Genomic DNA, 27,922 nt, shown 5'->3' on the forward strand with positions numbered 1-27,922 from the left:
TGAACTATCCAATACAACCAATGCACGTAAATACTAGACTAAATTGAAACAACTCACACAAACTAAAAAATCATTTCCACACTACCCGATAATACACAACAACACCGCACCAAACAATAAAGCTGATCCCTTTGCAGACCACTACAGACAAGTTTTTTCACTTTCTGCTGACCCTAACTTTTACCATCCAGATCATGAAACAATAACTGAATACACAGACATTACTAAAGCACGACTACATACCACGTTCGAGCCCCTCCAACTATAGAACAACAACACCCTCTAAACACACCAATCACAGTACAAGACATACACAAGCTTTTAAAATACAAAAAGAACACTGCTCCTGGCCTTGACCAAATTACGTACAGACATATCAAAGAAGCACCACTCCGTTTTCTTCAAATACTATGCAATATATACAATACTAGCTGATGTACCCGTGCTTCGCTATGGGATTCTCAGAAAGACTGACTTTGTGGTCTTCCTAACTGAAGTCAGCATAGGTCATTACAATAACGCCAGTAGGAATGTAGCGATTAAAAGTAATGTTATCACATAAAATATTTGATCAAATGATAAACTACACATTTTCTCACTTTTAACGAACAGTACTACAGTGCTGATCTAACAGTCCAAAGTTCCAGAGCTGGAATGATCAGGCCGCAGACAGCCGTAAACACTCCTCTGCCAATATTCCATTAAATATGCACACTGCTCATTCCAGTCAGTGCCTCAGAGTAGGGATTGAATAGCTCGAATGCTATGATGAACCAGTGTGTCAATTGCCAGTAGTATCGGAATATTTATGAAACAGAGGAATGGCATGCTAAAGAAGAAAGTTACCTAACACCCCAGCTACTTCCCGCCAATATTTAAGCAGACTGTTACACTCGTACGACTGGGCGAGTTGCCATGCGGTTAGGGGCGCGCAGCTGTGAACTTGCATCCGGGAGATAGTGGATTCCAACCCCACCATCGGCAGCCCTGAAAATGTTATTCCGTGGATTCCTGTTTTCACACCTGGCAAATGCTGCAACTGTACCTTAATTAAGGCCAAGGCTGCTTCTTTCACACTCATAGCCCTTTCCTATCCCATCGTCGCCATAAGACCTAACTGTGTCGGTGCGACGTAAGGCAAATTTAAAAAAATACTCGGTACGCAGCAGTAATCCTATCTATCGGAGATGAATGACAACAGAAGACAAAGCACATCACAACAAACAATGGTCAATGTAATGTTATTGTTGTTCAATTTTGTGAGCTTTCTACATTGTAGGCCTTCACATTAAGTTTTCTTTCGACTCTGTGATATTAGGGCATCTTATGAAATTATTTATAGCGTAGACTGAAGTTCCTTATTCTCCGACTTTACATACCGATTTTCATTCAATCCCGTTTACCCATTTTCTTGTGATTCGGCGCTGATAAGGACTTAGTAACAAAAATCCAAATTCATGAATATCTCTGATCATACCCGGTATGGTAACAATGTATAAGACATAAATAATCAGAAATATAATACTACATAACTAAAATGTTATGTAGTCTTTATCAATACGACCACTAATAACATAATTATTTGGGAATTAAAATTTAGGCCTACCCCTAAACTACCATTTCATTCAGCGCGAATAACATTATTTATGGCCTAGATTATAGTGACTTATTCCCTGACTTTGCATACAGATTTTCATTACGATAGGACCACTAATAACATAAATATTTGAGAATTCCATTGTAGGCCTTCCTCTAAACTATAATTTTTCTCAGCATTAATACAATTATTTATGGCCTAGATTGTAGCAACTTATTCCTTGACTTCTCCTACCGATTTTCGTTAAGATAAGGCCACTAATAACTTAAATATTTGAGAATTAAATTTTAGGCCTTCCCCTAAGCTACCATTTCAGTCAGTGTGAATAAAATTATTCATGGCCTATATTGTAGCGACATATTACCCGACTTTGTATACCGATTTTCATTAAATTCTCTTCAGCCGTTTTCTCGTGATGCGTGTGCAGACAGACAGACAGACAGACAGACAGACAGACAGACAGACAGACAGACAGACAGACAGACAGACAGACAGACAGACAGACATTACAGAAGAGTAAAAAGTGCATTTCCTGTTTACTGGGGGCACGACTGATACAGAAATACCATCCTTTTTAAATTCTGAGCAATGTACAGACAAAACTCTTATTTTATATATATAGATTATAATCCAAACAGGTTACTTTCCACCCCCCTGGGGACATGCAAAAATCCTACTATTCATAAAGCCTAACAAACTACCTTCCCAGATAACTTCTTATCGTCCAATAAGCCTGTTACCAGTACTAAGTAAAATATTAGAAATCCTCCTAGCCCGTAGAATCTGTTCTTTCTTAAATTCTCACCAACTAATTCCACAATCACAAGCAGGTTTCCACCCACACCACTCTACACAAGATCACCTCTTCCATATCTCAGCTTCCTTTACAACATACCTCCCACCTAAGAAACAAGCCGCATTAATCAGTTTAGACGTAGAAAAAGCATTCAACAAAGTCTGGATCTCAGGACTCATTTTTAAATTGCGACATCTACCACTACCTTCCACAATCATCCGTTTCCTAGCTAACTTCCTCAACCAACATAATGCTCAAATAACCATCCACAACACCCTATCATATAAATTTCCCTTATTAGCTGGAGTCCCACAAGGCAGCACTCTGAGCCCCCTATTATACGTCCTATATTGTATTGACATTCCCCAACCCTCACCCCCACTCAAACTATATCAATTTGCGGATGGAACTAACAACCGCTCCCTCCAATCACGCATACAACCCTACCTCCAACAACTCGAACAATGGCTAAGTCTTTGGCAAATCAAAATTAACGTTAACAAAACCCAATTCATAGTTTTTAGAAACGGCAACCGTAGATACCGACCCACTAACAAAATTCACCTCACACTTAATAATCAACCGCTTACAGAAACCTCAACCCTGAAATACCTAGGTATCACGTTTCAAAATAATCTAAAATGGAATGTACATTGTAATAATATTTATAAAAAGGCATACAGCAGGTTCAACCTCTTACGCTGGTTGAAAGATCAAACCTGGGGACTAAAAGCCAACCAAATTATAAACACTTATAAAGTCTTTGTTCGACCTATCATTACCTATGCCTCCCTAACCAGGATTGTAGCCCATCCCATCCACTACTTAGACATACTAAAATTAGACCGACATGCCATTCGAATTGTGTACAGCCTCGGACCTAAAACTAGAATAGAAGCAATAAATGATTTATACACATTCCCTACCATCCGCTCCTACCTCCATTCTCTCAGATTGCAATACCTTAACACTGCTAATTCTCGCAACCTCCCACAACCTACTGAAGCCATCAACCTATCCCCGCTAGCTCAATCCATCCTAAACCAACAGCCAACACCCGCTACTACCTACCTATTCCCAACCCCAGCCACCGCCCGAAATTAACCATCGACTAAAAACTACAATAAACCACTGCAGATGACGCAAAAAAGGGGCGAAGGCCTCACAAATAACCCTTCCATTGGCAACACATAGTACTGACTGGAAGGCGACACCATCGCCATCACTTAAAGAACAAACACACCAATCAAAATAAACACCCAGCCACTCAATACACAAAAATGAATAAATTATATCCCTACACACAAACAACACACTACACTAATATAAAATGTAACATCAACACATAACACAACTATAGTCATTGTTAAATAATAAAACACCAAATATAAAAACTCAAAAACTGAAAATTAAATGATAATATTACGATGAATCTGATTGCATTATATGTCTCACACAATACAACACATTACACTCCTCAAAATGTTACAAATACACAAAACAAAAATTGAAAAATGTAAAATAGCATCAAGAAAGAACTCACAGTGCAAAGTGTAATAATATAAAGTCAAATGTGAAATTAATTAAGTGAAATTAATATATTAATAATGATCAATTCATCAAGAGCAAAAATTCTAAAAGAAGATAACATAATACAACATATAATGTAAATATTGTAAAAATTGTATCTCAAAAAGCTTCAATAAACAGGGGATAGCAAGGTAAAGACCGGGCAGGCGCGGTGCGGGACTCACACTGGGTGACGCCTTGTTGTGACAATCCACACGCCAGTAAAAACTTCAACCAACAACATAAAAACACGTGAACCATAGCACACCTTCAATGACAACTAGAACACCCAAAACCAACCAAATCACCGACCAAAGAGTCCCTAGTGGGACTGGTGGCCTGCTCCCAAACAGGGAGAATGAAATAATGATCAGCAGCAGCAGCAGCCTCCACGGTATGCACTAGCCTTGCATCTTGGGAGGTGTGCTAAGTCCCAACTGACAAGCCCAACTTAGCACACGAGGGCGAAACGCAGGCAACCAAGAATGAGTTAGGTGGAAAATTTTGATGCCCAATAATGGACTATTATATTGGTATTGCAAGCTCACAGCTGCGTGCCCCTGACCGCAAGGCCAACTCGCCCCGTGTCTCATCTTCATTCGGGACAAATATTTTAGGTTCCCTATGAGTTGAAATAAGCTAAAAATACCTCTATGTACATAGTTCTGGAGCGATAACATTAGGAATAGTTTTCTGTTGGCTCTTTTACAAGAACTTGGTAGTAGTGTGATAAATGTCTGTTTCACTGCCGCTTATCTTCACTATACTCATAAAAGTCAGGCTCATCATCATTCCCTAGAATTTATAAAATATAATCTTCCTTCATGATTTCCTTACACTTCTGCACCCCCAGCTCAGAAGACAGCTGTGAAAAAAAAAAAACAAAAGACACATAATTTTCGTCAAAATACGGTGAGGTGATTTGTGAATTGTCCATCGCCTGAACAGAGCACGTGATGAACAGCGTCAAGACTGAACTCGGAGTTATCCCGTGTTTGGGATAGCGGGAGACACTGCTTATTTTAGTTGTGCTTGGTCTGAGGATCATGGAGTTTTCTTTTTGGCTACCGAACGAGTTGGCTGTGTGGTTAGGAGCGCAAAGTTGTGAGCTTGCATTTGGGAAATAGTGGGTTCGAATTCCATTGTGGCAGCACTGAAGATGGTTTTTCATGGTTTACCATTTTTACACAAGGTAAATGCTGGGGATGTAGCTTAATTAAGGCCACGGCTGCTTCCTTCCCACACCTAGTCCTTTCCTATCCCATCGTTGACATAAGATCTATCTGTGTCGGTGCAACGTAAAGCCAATTGTTGTTGTTTTATGGCTAAATTCAAGATTTTACTAAGATACTTTGAAGGTAATCAATACCATGAACATCTATTTACATTAATGAATCATCTTTCCTCTTTTGAATGAGGTACTTTACCTTTAAATATAATATTAAGAACTTTCCAAAATAATTTTTGATAAAGATTTACTTTTCAAAAATAAAGGACTCTTGCTTGCATATAAAAATTGATGACACAGATGAGGAATAGATAAACTATGTCACAACATTTCAAGTACAGTGCCATTCCTAGCTTTTAATATGAGTAATGCTTTCTGGAATGGAATATTCAAAACACTCTGGACCGACATCACACACTTCATACATCGACCTGCTCTCTTTTCATACTCCAGGACCACTGTTCTTTTTTACTGCATTTGAAGAGAATTTACACACTCTAGTTGTCCTTTTCTTCCTTGCTGTGCTGGGTGTCCTGGATGGCAAAAGATGGTAGCAGCATTCACCTAAAAGACTGTTGGCAAGAGAAACTGGCATCTCTTTTATTAAGTTTATGCATTCCTGTATCCAATTTTAAATTATAATTTCCTGCTTCTGAATTACTCTCTTCCATTTCTGATCCACAATTGATCCAAAACTCAGCACTGTCGCAGCTAAACAACTTGCTGACAGCCATTTTACGCATAGAGTTGTACCTAACCACATTCCGATAGGTGCTGTGACCTAGTGTATTTTTTTGAAAAGTAATTTAAAACGTACTTCTACGCTACACATTGGCATACATTTAAGCTAAAAATCTGCTGTACTACACATAGTTAAATGCGGAAACGAACACTGCACGAGAATGTTGCTTGACTCTAGTGGTTTAGAGGGAAAAGTATTAAGAAAAAATAATTTGTTCTCCGCACAGTTCCTCTAATAATATTAAAGGTGCTACCAGTTATCAACCAATCAATCAATCAATCAATCAATCAATACTGATCTGCATTTAGGGCAGTCGCCCAGGTGGCAGATTCCCTATCTGTTGCTTTCCTAGCCTTTTCCGAAATGATTTCAAAGAAATTGGAAATTTATTGAACATCTCCCTTGGTAAGTTAATCCAATCCCTAACTCCCCTTCCTATAAATGAATATTTGCCCCAATTTGTCCTCTTGAGTTCCAACTTTATCTTCATATTGTGATCTTTCCTACTTTTATAAACGCCATTCAAACTTATTCGTCTACTAACGTCATTCCAAGCCATCTCTCCGCTGACAGCTCGGAACATACCACTTAGTCGAGCAGCTCTTCTTCTTTCTCTCAATTCTTCCCAACCCAAACATTGCAACATTTTTGTAACGCTACTCTTTTGTCGGAAATCACTCAGAACAAATCGAGCTGCTTTTCTTTGGATTTTTTCCAGTTCTTGAATCAGGTAATCCTGGTGAGGGTCCCATACACTGGAACCATACTCTAGGTGGGGTCTTACCAGAGACTTATATGCCCTCTCCTTTACATCCTTACTACAACCCCTAAACACCCTCATAACCATGTGCAGAGATCGGTACCCTTTATTTACAATCCCATTTATGTGATTACCCCAATGAAGATCTTTCCTTATATTAACACCTAGATACTTACAGTGATCCCCAAAAGGAACTTTCACCCCATCAACGCAGTAATTAAAACCGAGAGGACTTTTCCTACTTGTAAAACTCACAACCTGACTTTTAACCCCGTTTATCAACATACCATTGCCTGCTGTCCATCTCACAACATTTTCGAGGTTACGTTGCAGTTGCTCACAATCTTGTAACTTATTTATCACTCTATAGAGAATAACATCATCCGCAAAAAGCCTTACCTCCGATTCCACTCCTTTACTCATATCATTTATATATATAAGAAAACATAAAGGTCCGATAACACTGCCCTGAGGAACTCCCCTCTCAACTATTACAGGGTCAGACAAAACTTCACCTACTCTAACTCTCTGAGATCTATTTTCTAGAAATATAGCAACCCATTCAGTCACTCTTTTGTCTAGTCCAATTGCACTCATTTTTGCCAGTAGTCTCCCATGATCCACCCTATCAAATGCTTTAGACAGGTCAATCGCGATACAGTCCATTTGACCTCCAGAATCCAAGATATCTGCTATATCTTGCTGGAATCCTACAAGTTGAGCTTCAGTGGAATAATCTTTCCTAAAACCGAATTGCCTTCTATCGAACCAGTTATTAATTTCACAAACATGTCTAATATAATCAGAAAGAATGCCTTCCCAAAGCTTACATACAATGCATGTCAAACTTACTGGCCTGTAATTTTCAGCTTTATGTCTATCACCCTTTCCTTTATACACAGGGGCTACTATAGCAATTCTCCATTCATCTGGTATAGCTCCTCCGACCAAACAATAATCAAATAAGTACTTCAGATATGGTACTATATCCCAACCCATTGTCTTTAGTATATCCCCAGAAATCTGATCAATTCCAGCCGCTTTTCTAGTTTTCAACTTTTGTATCTTATTGTAAATGTCATTGTTATCATATGTAAATTTTATTACTTCTTTGGCCTTAGTCTCCTCCTCTATCTCGACATTATCCTTGAAACCAACAATCTTTACATACTGCTGACTGAATACTTCTGCCTTTTGAAGATCTTCACATACACACTCCCCTTGTTCATTAATTATTCCTGGAATGTCCTTCTTGGAACCTGTTTCTGCCTTAAAATACCTATACATACCCTTCTATTTTTCACTAAAATTTGTATGACTGCCAATTATGCTTGCCATCATGTTATCCTTAGCTGCCTTCTTTGCTAGATTCAATTTTCTAGTAAGTTCCTTCAATTTCTCCTTACTTCCACAGCCATTTCTAATTCTATTTCTTTCCAGTATGCACCTTCGTCTTAGTCTCTTTATTTCTCTATTATAATAAGGTGGGTCTTTACCATTCCTTACCACCCTTAAAGGTACAAACCTGTTTTCGCATTCCTCAACAATTTCTTTAAACCCATCCCAGAGTCTGTTTACATTTTTATTTACCGTTTTCCACCGATCGTAGTTACTTTTTAGAAACTGTCTCATGCCTGCTTTATCAGCCATATGGTACTGCCTAACAGTCCTACTTTTAAGACCTTCCTTTCTATCACATTTATTTTTATCTACCACAAAAACAGCTTCATGATCACTAATACCATCTATTACTTCAGTTTCCCTATAGAGCTCATCTGGTTTTATCAGCACCACATCCAGGATATTTTTCCCTCTGGTTGGTTCCATCACTTTCTGAATCAGCTGTCCTTCCCATATTAACTTATTTGCCATTTGTTGGTCATGTTTCCTGTCGTTCGCATTTCCTTCCCAATTTACATCTGGCAAATTCAGATCTCCCGCAACAATCACATTTCTATAGTACTAGAGGAACATTTTCAGAAACATAACAGGAGGTTTATTCCGCTCTGATTCAAAAAAGTCCGGTTCTGCAACAATCGAGCAAAACGTCTTCTGCCCTGATGGCACATACATGGCTAAAATTTCTAATATGTATACAACGACGAGCGTATCAATGCAACCTATAAGGGTATTAACTTTGAAGGATGTCAAATTGGACGTTAAGACGGTAGATTCCTAGTGGCAGCAACAATACAAGCAAGGTACATTTTACCAGTGGCTGACTCAGCTAATGGATCCATCCAGGGTGATGATACACATTGTAAGAGCGTAAAGGACAGGAGGAATGAGTGGACAATTCAAGAGTGTTTCTAAATATGTTGCATGTCTTACGTGTTGGGTACAACAGGCAAAGTGTACATGTAGTGACTAGTGTTGAGGTTAATGTGATGAGATGTTGTATCTTGAGACTTGGATAAAGTAGATTTTGATGTAAATAAACTGACGAAGTAAGTTAAGGTTCGCGAAACATGTACGTATAAATTATTCAAATACTAATAACATATTGACAGGGCGGACCAAACAATCACCCGTTGTTATTTCTGTGAGTTCTGTTAAGTACAGGTACTTTAGTGTTAATCTCATGGGGCCATAGAATATTTCCCTTAACACCATGCTTTGCCATGTAGAGGTTCTCTTGTAATCAGCTTTCACTGTAACCTAAAATATGCATTTAAAAAAAAATCACTTTCTCAAGTGAAAATACAAAACTACAATCCTATTAAAGCATTTTGAATAATATCATCATTGTGAAAAAACACCACCCCTAATCATCCTTAACATGCCATGTTAACTCTTTTCTCCCTTAACAAGACATAAAGCAACTAGGTCACTAGTGACTTGCCTTGTCAGTTTCCCCAGCATTGTAGGTGAGCACAAGTGATAGGAACATGGCCTGACTAAGCCTCTTATCAGGAGTCTTAAGATACCACCTTTGTGTGTTGTGGAATTATGACATAACAGCAGCAATTAGCATGGCTAATCTCTTAATGACCTTCCACAGGAAACCAATAACCCTGAGCTGTGAGTTCACTCTACAACAAGGGTTTTCACCTTGTGGCACATTGATCCACATGCAGTCTACTTTAGAAGGATTTCAAACTCTAGGAAGCAATTCTTATCCATCATGAGCTGTAATGGAAACTATATAAACCACTGGAAAGCTCAAGAAAAATATCAAAACCTCATGTCCTATCCACACTACTTCACAATTGACTTTACGTAGCACTGGCACTGATAATTAGTATTATGGTTATGCTGGGATAGAGAAGATTCGACAAATTATAATCATTTTCGGTCCCTTAGGGATAGAGAAGCTAGGACTGGGAGGGGAGTGGCTATGGCTTTAATTAAGGTACAGTCTGGTGTGAAAATTGAAAACCATGGAAAACCATCTCCAGGACTGCCGACAGCGTGGTTCGACCACACTACATCCCGAATGCAAGCTCGCACGTGTGCGTCCCTAAGCACACGGCATACTCCCTCGGTACTTCAGTTACTAACAACAGGATTTTTTGCATTGATCAAGATTAAAATGAAAAAACAAAGATTTCTTCTGCAGATTACGAATTACAGCTGTCTTTAGGCAAAATATGACGAACACATAACAGATATCATTTCCAGTTTGTGTTAAAACTGGGCCTCATCTTCAGTTAATATTAAAGGGCCATGATTATTTGACTGTGCGAAGGTAGCATATGCATTAGTCCTTAAATTGATATTATTAAATCCAAATATCCTTGATCAATAATATTTAATGGTGTCAGCCATTTCATTGTACGGCTTTGGGAGAAGCAAGCTAGCCTGGCTCCAGTCAAGAGTCAGACCTCCGCCTCCTCACCACTGCAGCAACTGGTGAGGACTAAGCCAAGCACGCCAGGCCGGCCTCCTCTGCCCACCGCCTGCTCACCACTGCAGCAACTGGTGAGGACTGAGCCAAGCACGCAAGGCCGGCCTCCTCTGCCCTCCGACTGCTCACCACTGCAGCAACTGGTGAGGACTAAGCCAAGCACGCCAGGCCGGCCTCCTCTGCCCACCGCCTGCTCACCACTGCAGCAACTGGTGAGGACTAAGCCAAGCACGCATGGCCGGCCTCCTCTGCCCACCGCCTGCTCACCACTGCAGCAACTGGTGAGGACTGAGCCAAGCATGCCAGGCCGGCCTCCTCTGCCCTCCGACTGCTCACCACTGCAGCAACTGGTGAGGACTAAGCCAAGCACGCCAGGCCGGCCTCCTCTGCCCACCGCCTGCTCACCACTGCAGCAACTGGTGAGGACTAAGGCAAGCACGCCAGGCCGGACTCCACCGCCTGCTCACCACTGCAGCAACTGGTGAGGACTAAGCCAAGCACGCAAGGCCGGCCTCCACCGCCTGCTCACCACTGCAGCAACTGGTGAGGACTGAGCCAAGCACGCAAGGCCGGCCTCCTCTGCCCACCGCCTGCTCACCACTGCAGCAACTGGTGAGGACTGAGCCAAGCACGCAAGGCTGGCCTGCTCACCTCTGCAGCAACTGGTGAGGACTGAGCCAAGCACGCAAGGCCGGCCTGCTCACCTCTGCAGCAACTGGTGAGGACTGAGCCAAGCACGCAAGGCTGGCCTGCTCACCTCTGCAGCAACTGGTGAGGACTGAGCCAAGCACGCAAGGCTGGCCTGCTCACCACTGCAGCAACTGGTGAGGACTGAGCCAAGCACGCAAGGCTGGCCTGCTCACCTCTGCAGCAACTGGTGAGGACTGAGCCAAGCACGCAAGGCTGGCCTGCTCACCACTGCAGCAACTGGTGAGGACTGAGCCAAGCACGCAAGGCTGGCCTGCTCACCTCTGCAGCAACTGGTGAGGACTAAGCCAAGCACGCAAGGCCGGCCTCCACCGCCTGCTCACCTCTGCAGCAACTGGTGAAGACTGAGCCAAGCACGCAAGGCTGGCCTGCTCACCTCTGCAGCAACTGGTGAGGACTGAGCCAAGCACGCAAGGCCGGCCTCCTCTGCCCTCCACCTGCTCACCTCTGCAGCAACTGGTGAGGACTGAGCCAAGCACGCAAGGCCGGCCTCCTCTGCCCTCCACCTGCTCACCACTGCAGCAACTGGTGAGGACTGAGCCAAGCACGCAAGGCCGGCCTCCTCTGCCCTCCGCCAGCTCACCACTACAGCAACTGGTGAGGACTGAGCCAAGCACGCAAGGCTGGCCTGCTCACCTCTGCAGCAACTGGTGAGGACTGAGCCAAGCACGCAAGGCTGGCCTGCTCACCTCTGCAGCAACTGGTGAGGACTGAGCCAAGCACGCAAGGCTGGCCTGCTCACCACTGCAGCAACTGGTGAGGACTGAGGCAAGCACGCAAGGCCGGCCTGCTCACCACTGCAGCAACTGGTGAGGACTGAGCCAAGCACGCAAGGCTGGCCTGCTCACCTCTGCAGCAACTGGTGAGGACTGAGCCAAGCACGCAAGGCTGGCCTGCTCACCTCTGCAGCAACTGGTGAGGACTGAGCCAAGCACGCAAGGCTGGCCTGCTCACCACTGCAGCAACTGGTGAGGACTGAGCCAAGCACGCAAGGCTGGCCTGCTCACCTCTGCAGCAACTGGTGAGGACTGAGCCAAGCACGCAAGGCTGGCCTGCTCACCTCTGCAGCAACTGGTGAGGACTGAGCCAAGCACGCAAGGCCGGCCTCCTCTGCCCTCCACCTGCTCACCTCTGCAGCAACTGGTGAGGACTGAGCCAAGCACGCAAGGCCGGCCTCCTCTGCCCTCCACCTGCTCACCACTGCAGCAACTGGTGAGGACTGAGCCAAGCACGCAAGGCTGGCCTGCTCACCTCTGCAGCAACTGGTGAGGACTGAGCCAAGCACGCAAGGCCGGCCTCCTCTGCCCTCCACCTGCTCACCACTGCAGCAACTGGTGAGGACTGAGCCAAGCACGCAAGGCTGGCCTGCTCACCACTGCAGCAACTGGTGAGGACTGAGCCAAGCACGCCAGGCCGGCCTCCTCTGCCCTCCGCCTGCTCACCACTGCAGCAACTGGTGAGGACTGAGCCAAGCACGCCAGGCTGGCCTCCACCGCCTGCTCACCACTGCAGCAACTGACAAAGGAGTAGCGTTATAAAAATGTTGCAATGTTTGGGCTGGGAAGACTTGGGAGAAAGGAGACGAGCTGCTGGACTAAGTGGTATGTGATTGAAAAATTAACAATAAGTTAATTTATTAATTTGACCATCTAATCAATAAACCTTGTCTTTACTGAATTACATAACATGTTAATTAAAATGGTACATATTTTGCCTTGCATATAGGCATCATCACCCATAGGTTTAACCTTGAAGGAAAATCAGGTACCTGATTTACATATAAATAAAATAAAACTAATATATAAAAAGGCTTGAAGAGATTTGAAAGAAAAGTAACATATGGTAAAAAAATAGTACTATGTTGGTTTTAACAATATTGTTATGAGTGAGAAGTTTACAATTGGTGAAAGTATTTGCAATATTTACATTGGGAGACTACTACTGTAAGTAAAGTGAATAAAGCAACAGTTTGTTATAGACGAGTGGTAAAATTGCTATAAAGTGATGTTGACCGACTAGCGCTTAGAATTAGATAATAATGAGAATCACAATCAAAATCGTATTTTTTAAAACATATTGTTGAATAAAATAATGTTAAAAGATGGTCAAATGACCTGTAATTATTTGTTTATATAAGATAAAAGTCAAAAGTCAATAGCATATGGTGAAGTTGTGGTTCACTTTGATGAAAAAGTACGAGGTTGATATATGATGTTTATATTGGACCTCTATGGACCATCTCATTTGATACGATGCTATAACTTCGTTAAGAATATGGGTTTATTGACATGCTGGTCAAAAAGGCAATGTGACAGTTGAATGTAGCTAATGTGTAGAATGTTGGATCAGAAGTAGAATCATTTGATGATGGTGAGGGTAACTGTTAAGCTCGACAGTCATCAATAACTTTTAGCTCATAACATAACAAGTCCCTTTTAATGTAGTGTTGTAGTAAAATGAATTTCTAACGATACAAAATCAATTATATTGAATAGGTGGAATAGAAAAATAAAAATTTATAGGCAAATTATAGCAAATTTCAATACGGGTCTAAACATGAGAATAGTTACATATAACGCAATTGCTAATGTGTCGTTAACATAACGGAGCCACATGTAACATACCACTTAGTCGAGCAGCCCGTCTTCTTTCTCCCAATTCTTCCCAGCCCAAACTTTGCAACATTTTTGAAACACTACTCTTTTTTATTACAAGTCATTAACCTCATTTTTGGTCTGTATTGACAACAGTGATTACATACAATTTACAAAATATTAGTTTCAATACTTACAGTACAAAACCACATTTTGTGGTTAAATAATTATACAAAATAGAAAGATCGTGAAAATGTTTTGCCCTTCTTATTGGGCATCATCAGCACTAATGATAACCTTAAAACAAAAAATTACAATTAAGATTGTTTACAATTATTCTATTTTGTATAATTATTTAACCACAAAATGTGGTACTGTAAGTATTGACTAGGTTAACATTAAACGCTACTCTTTTGTCAGAAAAAAAACCAGAACAAATCGAGCTGCTTTTCTTTCAATCATAAGGGAGGGTAGGGGCATAAGATCCATAATAGAGCATATCTTAACCAAATTTGAATTCAGGAAATCTGTTAGGAATGTACAGGTTTCTTGGGAATTTTTCTATGATACAGACCACTATCTGATCTGTAGTGAACTAAGTATCTCTAGGCCTAGGGTAGAGGAAGTGAAATCTGTCTGCAAATGAATAAGGGTAGAACATCTCCAGGTCATGGAAATTAGACAGAAGTACATATATATGATTAGTGAGAAGTATCAAACAGTGGACAGTAAGCAGGTTCATGATATAGAAAGTGAATGGGTGGCATACAGGGATGCTGTAGCAGGAAGAGCAAGAGAATGCCTAGGAACAACTGTGTGTAAAGATGGGAAAAGGCGAACATCTTGGTGGAATGATGAAGTGAGAGCAGCTTGTAAATGTAAAAAGAAGGCTTATCAGAAATGGCTCCAAACAAGAGCCGATGCAGACAGGGAATTGTATGTAGATGAAAGAAACAGAGAGAAACACTTAGTTGTTGAATCCAAAAACAGTCTTGGGAAGATTTTGGTAATAACTGAAAAGGCTAGGTCAAGCAGCAGGGAAACCTTTCTGGACAGTAATAAAGAATCTTAGAAAGGGAGGGATAAAGGAAATGAACAGTGTTTTCGGTAATTCAGGCAAACTCATAATAGATCCCAGGGAATCACTGGACAGTTCGAGGGAATATTTTGAAAATCTTCTCAACAGAAAAGGAAATCTTCCTGGTGGTGTCATGAACAACCAAGCTCATGGGGAGGAGGAAAATGATGTTGGTGAAATTATGCTTGAGGAAGTGGAAAGGATGGTAAATAAAATCCATTGTCATGAAGCAGCAGGAATAGATGAAATTTGACCTGAAATGGTGAAGTATAGTGGGAAGGCAGAGATGAAATGGCTTCATAGAGTAGTAAGATTAGCATGGAGTGTTGGTAAGGTACATTCAGATTGGACAAAAGCAGTCGTTGCGGTGACATCAGTGATACTGACAGTATGCTAAAGTTTAGGATGTATGTATTAGGAAATAAGTTTCAGATGTGGACAGATCACCAGGCATTAGTATTTATTAAGACATGTAAGTTAACAAGTAATCAAAAGACAAGGTGGATCTTGGCTATCAGTGAATATGACTTGACTATGTGGTGTTATTAAACTAAAAACGCTTGTTATGTCATATACTTTGGACACTCATCTGTCTATGCGTCATTTATTTAAATTGTGTCTCTTATCGGCACTTATAATTTTGGTGAATTATTGCTTTCTGCTATGGACCTCGTGTTTCCGGCCTACTGACTGTGGGGAACTGTGATATTACCACGAGTATATGAGACTGGAATTCTACTCTATGTGAAGTATTGGACTGCTAAACTCTGTGTCTGGTAGAGCTCAGAAACTGTTAGCCTACTGGTCATCTACGCTGACTATATGCGGCGAATGTGACTTTTCCTCACATAGTTGTTCTGTGTATTACTGCCGCTGAGGGTATAAGCATTGTGGACTGCCACGCAGACTTGTACGCCATCTATTAGTGCGCATAGCTACTGCAGTGTGGTTTTGGACGGCGCCACCAGGGCGAGTAGCGGGACTTGTGAGTGTCTCTCCTGCCGGCGAACTCTGAAGGTGATATTCTGGGCTTGGAACGTATTGCGGTGGGTGCGACCGTTGCCAAAACTATGTGTCCCTGAACTGGTATATGGTGATGCCCTGAATCATCACCACATCTAGAGATGGGATTTGCATTATCCTTTTGGTTCAGTATTGTCCATGTTGTTCATTCAGTGTATATACGTAGCTAAGTAGTTTGTTTTATTTTGTACTTGTGAAGTGGTAGTGTTTGGTCAAGTACGTGGTAAGTTATCTTGGCATCCGGCTTACTTGTAAATATGTTTAATTAATTATTTCTGTTACTATTATTTTAATGTGTAGACTTTATACTCAAGCTGGTGTGTTACATGGTTGTGCTGGATATTTAAGTTTGGTGATACTAAGTTCTGGTTGCAAGTGTGTGTGTAGTACGTAACGGATGGTCATTATTGTGCTGAGATAATATTTGAAATTCTTCGTTTACTCGTTTCTTGAAATTTATCCTTCTTTCCTTCTGCCCTTATATTGGCATATTTGTGAGTGATTTGTTTCTTGGTGATATGATTTAGCGCAAGTGCCATTACCTGTGGAAATTTCGCTTATTTATTTTTCTCCTCTTTCGTTTGTGTTTGGTAGGCACCTTGGGCCTATTCATGTTCATTTATGGTTTCGTGCCTCTTGGCATGCGTTTTGGTTTTCGTGTGCTTGTAATTGACCGAACACTACACTACACTTGTCTCTATTATTTTCTTTAAAATTATATTATTATTATTATTAGTAACATTTTCGTAAGATAGTAAATGGTTTTATTTCTTAGTGACTATTTTATTTGAGTTTGATTAGCTTATTTTCATTCCCTTTGGGGGAATTTATTATAATATTACTCTATTGTTGGTGTAATATCGCATTAATATTATCTCACTTTCAACAATACAATTGTAATGTTCAGTAAGTCGAGGGTTTGGGCAGCCCTGGAGCAAAGGATATGGTGCCTGTCCTTATCTTATCTTAGGTTGGGGATTGTTGTTGTTATCTTTTCAGGCTTGACAGTTACGTATTTTTATTATTGGCGAGAGAGTGTGTATTGTCTCTGCCGCGATGACTGTATCTTGTGTATTGCTCCATGAATTCTACTATGAATTGATTTTCTTCTGAAACCGTTGGTTTTGGTTTTGTGTCTTGGTAATGTGAAGTGATCTGCTCGTGCTATTTTAGAGATGTTACTGTGGCTTTATTATCATGCTTGTTTACCATGGTTTTGTGATTGTAAATTATTTGTAACTTGGGCAAAAAAATGTTTCTTTTCAAACGCGGAGCAAGTTTGTGGTTGTGACATTATGTTCGTAATTGTGGGCTGACTTTATTTGTCATGTACGGTGGTGTATCCTTCGTGTCTGGGTTTGGTGTGGGCCATTTACTTCAACTGGGTGCTGTCGGAGTCCTCGATTTACAATCCAAACTCTTCCTTTTTCTGGCTTAAATGTTAAAGTTTCATTTAATTTTAATATACTTCAAACATGTGCTTACCAGGGCAATTATGAAGTTAGACTGATGCATCAGTATATAGGCCCTATATATTTTTGGGAAAAGAAAGGTACTATTTATTAGGGATGAATTTTTTTCTACTTTATCTAATTCATTTATTTACTGAATATTTATTTTACCCCTTAATGTTGTGTTAATTGCCAGTTTCACTATTCTCCTGAGTTTATTTAATTTTTATTTAAAAGTTTGAATTGTAGTGTAAAGGATGATTTATTTATTATATTTTATTTTAAATTTTTGAATATCTTGGTGTTGTTTCCTTGGTGTGTCTGCTACGTAATTTCCTGGATCCCCACCTCTATTCTTTAAATGGGTAGGCATCAGCACCCTTCCTTGCTTCCTCTATTCCATATCCTTGAAGTGTTTTTCTGATTTATCATGAATTATTTGCTCTTTTGAAATTTACCTAGTGTGCTAACGTCCCTATGACGTTCTCTTCAGAACGTCTTTCTACCACCATTGTTAGGGGGTGTTGCAACTATTTGACATTTTAAGGGTAAAGGTAATGTCTTGGTTGATTTCCTCAGTAAGAATCTATCAGGTAATACGGAGTCCAGGTATGTAGAGATAAGGGATACTGGTATGTGTGGGGAATGTAACGGACAACATGACAGAATGAGATCGGTTATATCATCTCATGTTGGAACAAGAGAGGGAGGACAAGTTGTATGCTATTCTGACCTTGCTAGGAGATAAGGAGGCAGATGTTGTCATGAGGGAAGGTAAACATGAGTACAAACTAAGTATTGGTGTCCTGGCAAGGAAGTGATATTCTGGTCAGTTTAAAGTTTCTGTACCAAAGTCATTACAGGCAGATATGATTTGGTATTACCACAAAGAACTCGGTCATTCTGGGGCAAACAAGGTTCTTTATGCAATTCAAAAACAACATAAATTAATTCACTATTAGGGAAAACATTCACCATCATGATACTCGGGGTAAAGCAGACATCGACATCCCAATTCACAGGCTGTCAAAAACTGCTCACTCACATAAAATCAGTTGTTTAAGATTATTTAATAAAGTACCACATTCTACATGGTCCTCTCCTTCAAGTAATTTTAAAAGAAAAATGTATGATTGGTTAATAGAAAATCCATTTTATAATACCTCTGAATTCTTAGAAATGCATAATGTTAGTATTAAGTTTTCATAAAAGGTGCATGTTCATTTAGCCTTAGTAATATTAAGTGTTACGGAGTTATCCGTGGTAGTTAGAGGTGAAAGAAGGTGCGGGCTGGAATAGGTCTTAACTACAAAAGTAAAGTTAATTTAAAACTTTAACAAAGGTTATATTTTCTTTTCAAAATCAACAGATAACAACAACAGAGTAACAGGTACCAAGTAGCAGGAAAACAAGTTAAGAAATTACAATTGTTACAAGATTTGGGCTTCGAGCCCCAAGATTAATTTCTGAGCTCTCAGCTCACCACCACAATAGCTAAAGGGCAGAAAACCCCTAAGTACGAGGAACACTTGCTCCTAATTACAATGTTAAGAGGAAAAGAGCAGACCCGCTCTCAATTTTACAAGCCTATCAAAGGCTACAACAAACTTCATTCCTAACTGCCCTTAAGGCACACATACAGTGAAACAGGGGTATCTTGTACTCAACCTACAGGGCCTTCACATGAAGAAAACAAACTCTGGGTTAATTCAATGGCCCAAAAAAACCAAACTGACTGGAGGCGTAGCTTGCACTCCTACATGAAACTTCGGCCAGTTATACAGGGGCTAATCCCATACTAGGGAGGTGACTCGTAGAAGAATAATTTATTACACTAAGAAGAGAAGAAAATCGGGTATGAAAACGTAGTCACCTCAAAACAACATGAGTGGGAGCTCGAGAGGGTTAAGCACTCTCTATCCCAAATTGCGGTTAATTTACATGAATATAGTAAGGTTTACATTAAAAAGGATTCGAACCTTCCCCCGCAGGTTAAAACTGCTGAGCTAGCAAGAAATGAAGATGTTAACAGGCCATTACCTTGTTGATGAACTGCTGCCCGAAGAAAGAGGCGCTTCCCGCCCCCTGCTACATAATCACACACTAAGAAAGATGTTACTGAAGTGGCCCCGAGACAAGAAAAACAGCAGTTTATATACCCTCGTGGAACATTCGAGACCTTTCATGAATGATAACAACCCACCCACAATCTTTTATTGGCCGACAGCAAAAACTAATACACAAGACGATGAAGAAACACCTTATTGGTGGAAAATTAATTACAGAAATTTATGATTGGCTAATTTCAAAACTGGCGGAAGGAAAGGATTATATTGCCAACCCACAAACCACAGAACAAAATTTAGTAAAAATAAAACTTAGGAATACAATATTTCTTCAAGAAAGTTCATTCCATTGCACCAGAGTGTGTTAGCAAAGTTTTAGGGTAGCAACATCTGTTAGAGAATGTTCAAACTTCTTGATATGGAGCAAACAAACACAAATCAAAATAGACACAGTTCAGAACACTTCAAGATTACCAAATTTACAGTAGTGACATCTTCCGAGAAACCATTGAGATAATACAGTTTTTAAAGTTCAGAGTTTCTCCTGTAGAGAGGTTTCAACTGGCGCAATATTTGAATTCGTGGTGTGGAGGTGTACCGCCCGGTACAGACCTCCCCCCCCAAAAGTCCTTCCAAGGGGTGATACAGAAGAAAACAAAAATTTGTTTTAAAAAAAGAGTCTAACTTTTGGCTGAGGAGTTGAAGAATTTAGAAGAGAAAAACATAACTTTTCAATATTCGAAGGTCTCAGAAGTTAGTTTGATATAAGTGGGATTAAATAAAATCCAGTTTTAAAACTTTTGTCGTAGATTTGATGAAAAGGCCTCTATGGTTGTAGTAATTGGATTCCAAAGGAAAACTTTAATCCTTGGAAGAAGAAAAAAAATTTTTTTCTAAGTCCACCAGATGTTGCTGTAGAATCCAAAAACACCGTAATTGTGGATATGGAATATCCATGTAGCTGAATAAGTACATTAGTTGTTGATTAAGTTTGACGGCCAGACCAGCCGCCGCTGCTTGTGTTCAGAGGAGGCCGCTCGGACCCCTCAAGTACCCTGAGATACACCTCTCTCGCTACTTTGAGAGGGGTAGTGGTGGTGAAGCACGCCGCACACGCGACGATTGTTTACAGTCCGCAGGCAGTTAGCAAGTGGTGCGCCGCACATCAGCCTTGGCTGGAAGGAGGACTCCGACTCGTCGTACACTGGTTGGCCTCACTGGAGTAGAGCGGGCCCGTACTCCACCACAGTGGTGGTACGGCGCCGCACGGCTGCGGGGGCACTGAAACATTAAGATCTCGGCGGCAGAATTTTGTTGGACCATAGCCTAATGATTTTAGGGTACAATCTTTGTGGTGAGGCTGAGGGGCCAGCGGTGTGGAAGTTTTTATTTCATTTTAATTAGCCACTGGTGTGGTTTAGCAGGAGACGGGAGCTTGGTAATGGCCTTATGGAGAGGACAGCCGAGTAACCTGAGGGAAGGTTTCACACAATTTATACAAGGCAGATTCAACCAAATGTAAAACAACAAGGGGCAGAAGGCCTTAAAATGAACTTAAAAATATAACCTTCAGGATTCTTACGAAATTATACAGACCAAGTTAGCACGGAATTTACACAGGTTTCACCTGCGACAGGTGAACCCTAAATATCCTCTTGGTGGCTGGATTGTTTAGTAACAACGTCACCGGGGTAAGGAAATCTAAAATGACGCACGGCCCATGAAATCTGGGGGCAAGCTTGCCCGCGGGAACAAAATTCTTGACCATAACCTGGTCGCCTACCTTCAAATGGGTGGGTCTCCGTCCACGATCATATCTTTCCCTAACATTTTCATGAGACACTTGAAGGTTGGCCTTAGCCTTCTTCCAAAGATCTTTAATGTTATCAGGATCTATCGTCTCGGGTAGAATATCACTAAGAGACCAAAGGTTAGAGAGCGGAGTGTTGGGAACAAACTTGAACATCAAAGAAGCTGGAGTAAACTTATGAGATTCTTGAACCGCCAAATTCAAAGCAAAAGCTAACCAATGCAGGGACGTGTCCCACCTAGAATGATCTTCATGATGATATGCAATCAGCGCCGACCTCAGATTACGATTGACCCGTTCAGCCAGAGATGGTTGAGGATAGTAAGCAGAAGTTGTTACATGAGAGATAGATCAAAACAAAATTTACGGAAAAGATTCGAAGTGAAAGCCTTAATGTTGTCGGACACGATATATTGACAAGGACCAAAAGAAGCAAAGATAGAATTTAAACAGGAAATGGTGGACTGAGCAGTAGCCAGCTTAGTTGGAAATAACCATGAGAATCTAGTGAAGCCATCTACACACACAAGGATGAACTTGTTGGCATTCCCCTTTGACTGGGGGAAGGGTCCAACGTAGTCGATATACAAACATTCCATTGGGCGCGATGCTTGATGAGAAGACAATAGGCCTACCTTGGTGGACATGGTGGGTTCACTAAGCAAGCAAGATTTACAGCTTTAACTGGTTCACGAATTTCACCGTCCATACCTTTCCAAATAAACATCTCCCGGATCTTTTCACGGGTTTTGAAGATACCTAAATGCCTCCCTAATGGGGTTTCATGATAGTACTTGAAGATCATGGGCACGAGAACAGCTGGAACCACAACCTTCATCTTATTATCATGCCTCCACGGGCAACATAAAACACCATTCCTCAGCACATAAGGGAAAACATGTTCCCCAGAAGAAAGGGTTTCCATGATAGGGGCCAGCGTCGGATCTTCACGTTGATATTTCTCAAGATCCCTAAACAACATGGGAGCATCAGTTAAAATGGCATTAACCTCAGGTCGTATGGACTCGGGGGGTGAAGAACTATCGACCAGTTCATGGGTCTCTACATCATTGGAAAACATACGGCTGAGTCCGTCTGCCACAACATTTTCAGTACCTCTGACATGCCTAACGTCAAATTGGATGGCAGAAATTAGGATGGCCCACTGGGCTATACGACGAGTACGACGCGGCCTACCTAAGACCCAGCTTAAGGCTTGGTTATCAGTCTCCAAGTAGAACTTGACATGTTCCAGATAAAGGCGGAACTTTTCTAGCGCAAACAAGACAGCCAAACCCTCAAGTTCATAGATGGAATACTTGGCTTCTTGAGTCGAAAGAGTCCTAGATGCTTAGGCGATGGGTCGCCTCCCTAGTTCAGTCTCTTGAAGAAGGACGGCAGCCACTGCCGACAACGACGCGTCGGTTTGGACGATGAATTTCTTCGAGAAATCCGGCATAGCCAGAACAGGGGCATTACACAAGAGCTAATTTGAGATCTTCAAAAGCGGCTTGTTGAGAAGGTCCCCACTCAAATTTGACGCCTTTCCTATGTAGTAAGTTCAAGGGCGCCGCTCTATTGGTGAAATTTGGAATAAATTTCCTGAAGAAATTCACCATACCAATGAACCTAGCAATACCTTTGATGTCCTTGGGAGGCTTGAAATCACGGATAGCCTGTGTTCTAGAGTGATCGACTGCAACACCATCGGGCGACACAATATGCCCTAGGAATGACATGGAAGGCTTAGCGAAGGCGACCTTGGACAACTTCACAGTTAACCCAGCCTTACGAAGGCGATTGAGAACTTCTCTCAGATGGTCTAGGTGTTCTTCGAAGGTCTCCGAAAATACGACGACATCATCAAGATAGTGGTACAAGTACTCAAACTTGATGTCGGAGAAGACCCTGTCTAGCAGGCTAGTGAGTACAGCTGCTCCCGTGGGGAGCCCAAAAGGCACGCGGTTGTATTCGTACAAGTTCCAATCTGTGGCAAAAGCTGTCAGGTGTTTGGATTCCTCTGCTAGGGAAATCTGGTTATAAGCCTGGTTGAGGTCTAAGATGGTGAAGAACTTAGCTTTACGAAACCATTAAAAACAAGAATGAAGGTCGGGAAGGGGCACAGATTGTAACACCACCTTCCGGTTGAGAGCCCTATAATCAATCACGGGCCTGAAGCCACCTTGGGGTTTCGGGACTAGAAAAATCGGCGAAGAGTATGCCGACTTAGAAGGGCGAATAATACCATCTTTTAGCATCTGATCAATGATCTCCTTCAGCACCTTCATTTTAGGCGGAGATAGTCTATAAGGTGGAAATCTGACGGGGACGGAATCCGTAACCTCAATCTTGTATTCAATAAGGTCAGTAACACCAAGAGTTTCCGAGAAAACCTCTGGAAATGACTGACACAGCTTACGAATACTATCAGCCTGCTCCTCAGGCAGATGTCTAAGATCTAACAACATCTCATCCTGGGTAGGCGAGATAGATGAACATGACACAGAACTACATTTTAGCAAAGGGATTTTGGAATTACTGTCAAATTTGAAAGTGCACGACTTGCTCTGAAGATCGAGCACTAGACCAGTATAGGACATGAAGTCTGTTCCCAATATAACGGGGCAAGACAAGTGCTTTGCCACCAATAGTTTAACCTTCCAAGTAAATTTAGAAATACGAATTTTGGCCTTTAAGGAACCTAAAATTCTAATGGAGAAGAATTAGCCGAAACATATTGAACCGAAGACGAGCAAAAATCAGGAAGTTTACAAATAGATTTTAATTTGGAATACCACTCAGCTGAAATAATGGAACAAACACTGCCAGGATCTAATAGAGCTGTTACAGGTTCATTATTTAATTCAATTTTGAGAAAAGGAACAGTTGCGGGGGTATCCGCCGCAATCCTAAGACATTCTTTGGGACCTTCAAAAGATAAATTTGAAGACTGAGTTTTCCCCGAAATTTCGACACGTTTACTTGGGGCTGAGCCTCGGGAAGATAGGTTAGCCGACTCAGCCGAAGCCACTAGTCACTTATTATTATTGGCATTGGTAGAAGTTGCACCAGAAGTTGATCAGGAGGGGGTGCTATTCGAATTTGGGCAATTCTTGGCGATATGGGAAAACGCCCTGCATTTAAAACAGCCTTGAGATGACCCTGCTCCATTCCTTGTCCCACTAGACTTGATCAATGGACATTTATTGCGAAGATGATCAGGCGACCCGCAAGCGTAACATTTACGGGGTGTGACGGGTCGGCGAGGTGGAGGCCGAAGACTACTAGAGGATGGAGGGGGTTCTTTCGCGACACGCAAGGTATCGGCGTATCTAACTCCTTCGGCTGAGACAGCCATAGCCTCTAACTTGGCAAAAGTTTGGGAACGCGACGCAAAACACAAGTATGATCTGTAAGGTGGTGAAATTCCTTCCACAATGGCTTGAACGATTTGATCTTCGGGAAAATGAAGGGCAAATACCCTAGTGTAGAATCTGATGTCTTGTATGAAGTCTGCCAGGTTTTCATCAAGTCGCTGCACTCTATAATAGTACTTTTGAATTAGAGATGACCTAGCTCGAGCTGGAATAAAATTAGCTAACAGATGGGCGTGGAAGTCTTCTATGGATGACTGTTCAGCAATTGCCCTAACTATCTTGTCTGAGAGAACACCAATTGCATAGGGATAAATGATCTGCAAAATTTGACACGGAGATAGAGAAAAAACCAGGGCATGATCCTGAAACTCAACTAAAAACCTTAAGAATGAAATTACGTCACTGGTAGAGTTAACAGAAAACTTAGAAATACCTCTGAGCAATATTGCTAAAAGAATGGGGCAAACTGCTGAAACCCGGGGACGTAGTAGGAAGGGGCCTAAGTGGCGGAGAAGCAGATTCAGAAGGAGCATTATTTAATACGAAGGGTGGGATGGACGTGCGACGATCGGACACAGTTTCTAATGGGGCAGATGTTCGTTGGGTAGCCTCCGCAGTACTACCTCCTTCCTCTTTAGAGGAATCCTCCCCACTTACGATATTTACTACAATAGGCTGGTCGGTTTTTGGAATAGCAGATCCAGATAACAAATGGCTAACTTTACTAGACATTTTAGACAGGTTTTCAGCAACAGCACTCGCTTCCTTACCCTGGAGGTCATTTAACTTCAGGGACAATAGATCACATACCTATTATAAAAATGGTACAATCTAGCCTGTACTCTTTTGAGTTGATTAGGAGATGGATCACTTACTTCAAAAAAACTAACTACAGATGCTAGCTCAGTAGCATTATCAGTGATCGTGGAGAGAGCGTCATCGATCTCTTTTTCTCCCAAAGTCGGGATGGTAATAGGCAAATCAAGGGCATCTTTTAACTTATTGGTGTCTATCGCAACCGTGCCTCCAGATTGGACATTCCTAATCGTTAATTCATAGATCAATTCCTCCTTGCGCAAATAGCCGGGATGGAGAACGTCGCGAGAGCCGGACATGATGACAGAATTTTTTTTAGAAAAATAAAAAATTCCAGCAACTGAGAAAATTGTTAGAGTTCGAAACGAAGACAATGTTTAGCCATCAAAAGGGGCTAAATTGAGACCAATTCAACCACGCTCTGCTACCACTTGTTACGGAGTTATCCGTGGTAGTTAGAGGTGAAAGAAGGTGCGGGCTGGAATAGGTCTTAACTACAAAAGTAAAGTTAATTTAAAACTTTAACAAAGGTTATATTTTCTTTTCAAAATCAACAGATAACAACAACAGAGTAACAGGTACCAAGTAGCAGGAAAACAAGTTAAGAAATTACAATTGTTACAAGATTTGGGCTTCGAGCCCCAAGATTAATTTCTGAGCTCTCAGCTCACCACCACAATAGCTAAAGGGCAGAAAACCCCTAAGTACGAGGAGCACTTGCTCCTAATTACAATGTTAAGAGGAAAAGAGCAGACCCGCTCTCAATTTTACAAGCCTATCAAAGGCTACAACAAACTTCATTCCTAACTGCCCTTAAGGCACACATACAGTGAAACAGGGGTATCTTGTACTCAACCTACAGGGCCTTCACATGAAGAAAACAAACTCTGGGTTAATTCAATGGCCCAAAAAAACCAAACTGACTGGAGGCGTAGCTTGCACTCCTACATGAAACTTCTTAAAACCTAGGTGGCACTCGGCCAGTTATACAGGGGCTAATCCCATACTAGGGAGGTGACTCGTAGAAGAATAATTTATTACACTAAGAAGAGAAGAAAATCGGGTATGAAAACGTAGTCACCTCAAAACAACATGAGTGGGAGCTTGAGAGGGTTAAGCACTCTCTATCCCCAATTGCGGTTAATTTACATGAATATAGTAAGGTTTACATTGAAAAGGATTTGAACCTTCCCCCGCAGGTTAAAACTGCTGAGCTAGCACGAAATGAAGATGTTAACAGGCCATTACCTTGTTGATGAACTGCTGCCCGAAGAAAGAGGCGCTTCCCGCCCCCTGCTACATAATCGCACACTAAGAGAGATGTTACTGAAGTGGCCCTGAGACAAGAAAATCAGCAATTTATATACCCTCGTGGAACATTCGAGACCTTTCATGAATGATAACAACCCGCCCACAATCTTTTATTGGCCGACAGCAAAAACTAATACACAAGACGATGAAGAAACACCATATTGGTGGAAAATTAATTACAGAAATTTATGATTGGCTAATTTCAAAACTGGCAGAAGGAAAGGATTATATTGCCAACCCACAAACCACAGAACAAAATTTAGTAAAAATAAAACTTAGGAATACAATATTTCTTCAAGAAAGTTCATTCCATTGCACCAGAGTGTGTTACCATAGTTTTGGGTAGCGACATCTGTTAGAGAATGTTCAAACTTCTTGATATGGAGCAAACAAACACAAATCAAAATAGACACAGTTCAGAACACTTCAAGATTACCAAATTTACAGTAGTGACATCTTCCGAGAAATCGTTGAGTTAATACAGTTTTTAAAGTTCAGAGTTTCTCCTGTAGAGAGGTTTCAACTGGCGCAATATTTGAATTCGCGGCATGGAGGTGTACCGCCCGGTACATTAAGTACTAAATTATTATCAGTTGATGAAGCCTATTTCATTGTATATGGTCAATGGCAAATATTCTTGATTCTTGAAGGGAATTTTGTCTGGAAGAATATGGGAAGGAGAATTAGGAAATTACTTGTAACTTGTGATCTATGTCAACACAGTAAGCATTAAAGGGGCCACGCCAGGCCATCATTGTAGATAAGCCAGGCCAACTTATATGCGTAGATCTGTTCGGGCAACTAGTAAAATTTGGTATGGATACTGATATGTAATCGTTTTGATTGATGGCTTCAGCAAATATGTCAAAATGTATCTACTGAGAAAAGCTACTGGAAGGGGTTACCTGAAGCAGGTTATTGACAGATATATTCCTGAGTTTGGATGACCATTCAGAATATTATCAGATCACGGCAGTCAGTTCAGTTCAAAGATATGGACTACCAAATTGAATGAACTGGGTGTTAAGACCATATATCTGTCTATTTGATACCCACAAGGTAATAAGTTCAAGCGGGTTATGAGAGAGATCGGGAGGATATTTAGAGCCTACATACATGATAAGCACAGTTCGTGGTTTTCACAATTAA

General features: G+C 41.3%; 1 protein-coding gene across 4 annotated transcripts in view; it reads right to left on the bottom strand.

Annotated features, from left to right (window-relative positions):
• The window catches only part of LOC136883299 (sialin), a 181,498-nt gene that overhangs the window by 104,796 nt on the left and 48,780 nt on the right, over positions 1 to 27,922 (bottom strand). For 2 of the 4 annotated variants that reach the window (XM_068225241.1, XM_067155537.2), the window contains exon 1: positions 9,535 to 9,609. The exons of 1 other annotated variant lie outside the window; for it this stretch is intronic. In XM_068225241.1, the coding sequence (XP_068081342.1) occupies positions 9,535 to 9,554 (20 nt within the window). In that variant the 5' untranslated portion in view covers positions 9,555 to 9,609. Of the gene's footprint in view, positions 1 to 5,682; positions 5,758 to 9,534; positions 9,610 to 27,922 lie in introns of those variants that run through there. One more of the 4 variants, XM_067155553.2, reaches the window with a different exon arrangement.

The sequence above is a fragment of the Anabrus simplex genome, chromosome 1, assembly GCF_040414725.1.
Source record: "Anabrus simplex isolate iqAnaSimp1 chromosome 1, ASM4041472v1, whole genome shotgun sequence".
In the NCBI taxonomy this organism is placed as follows: domain Eukaryota; kingdom Metazoa; phylum Arthropoda; class Insecta; order Orthoptera; family Tettigoniidae; genus Anabrus; species Anabrus simplex.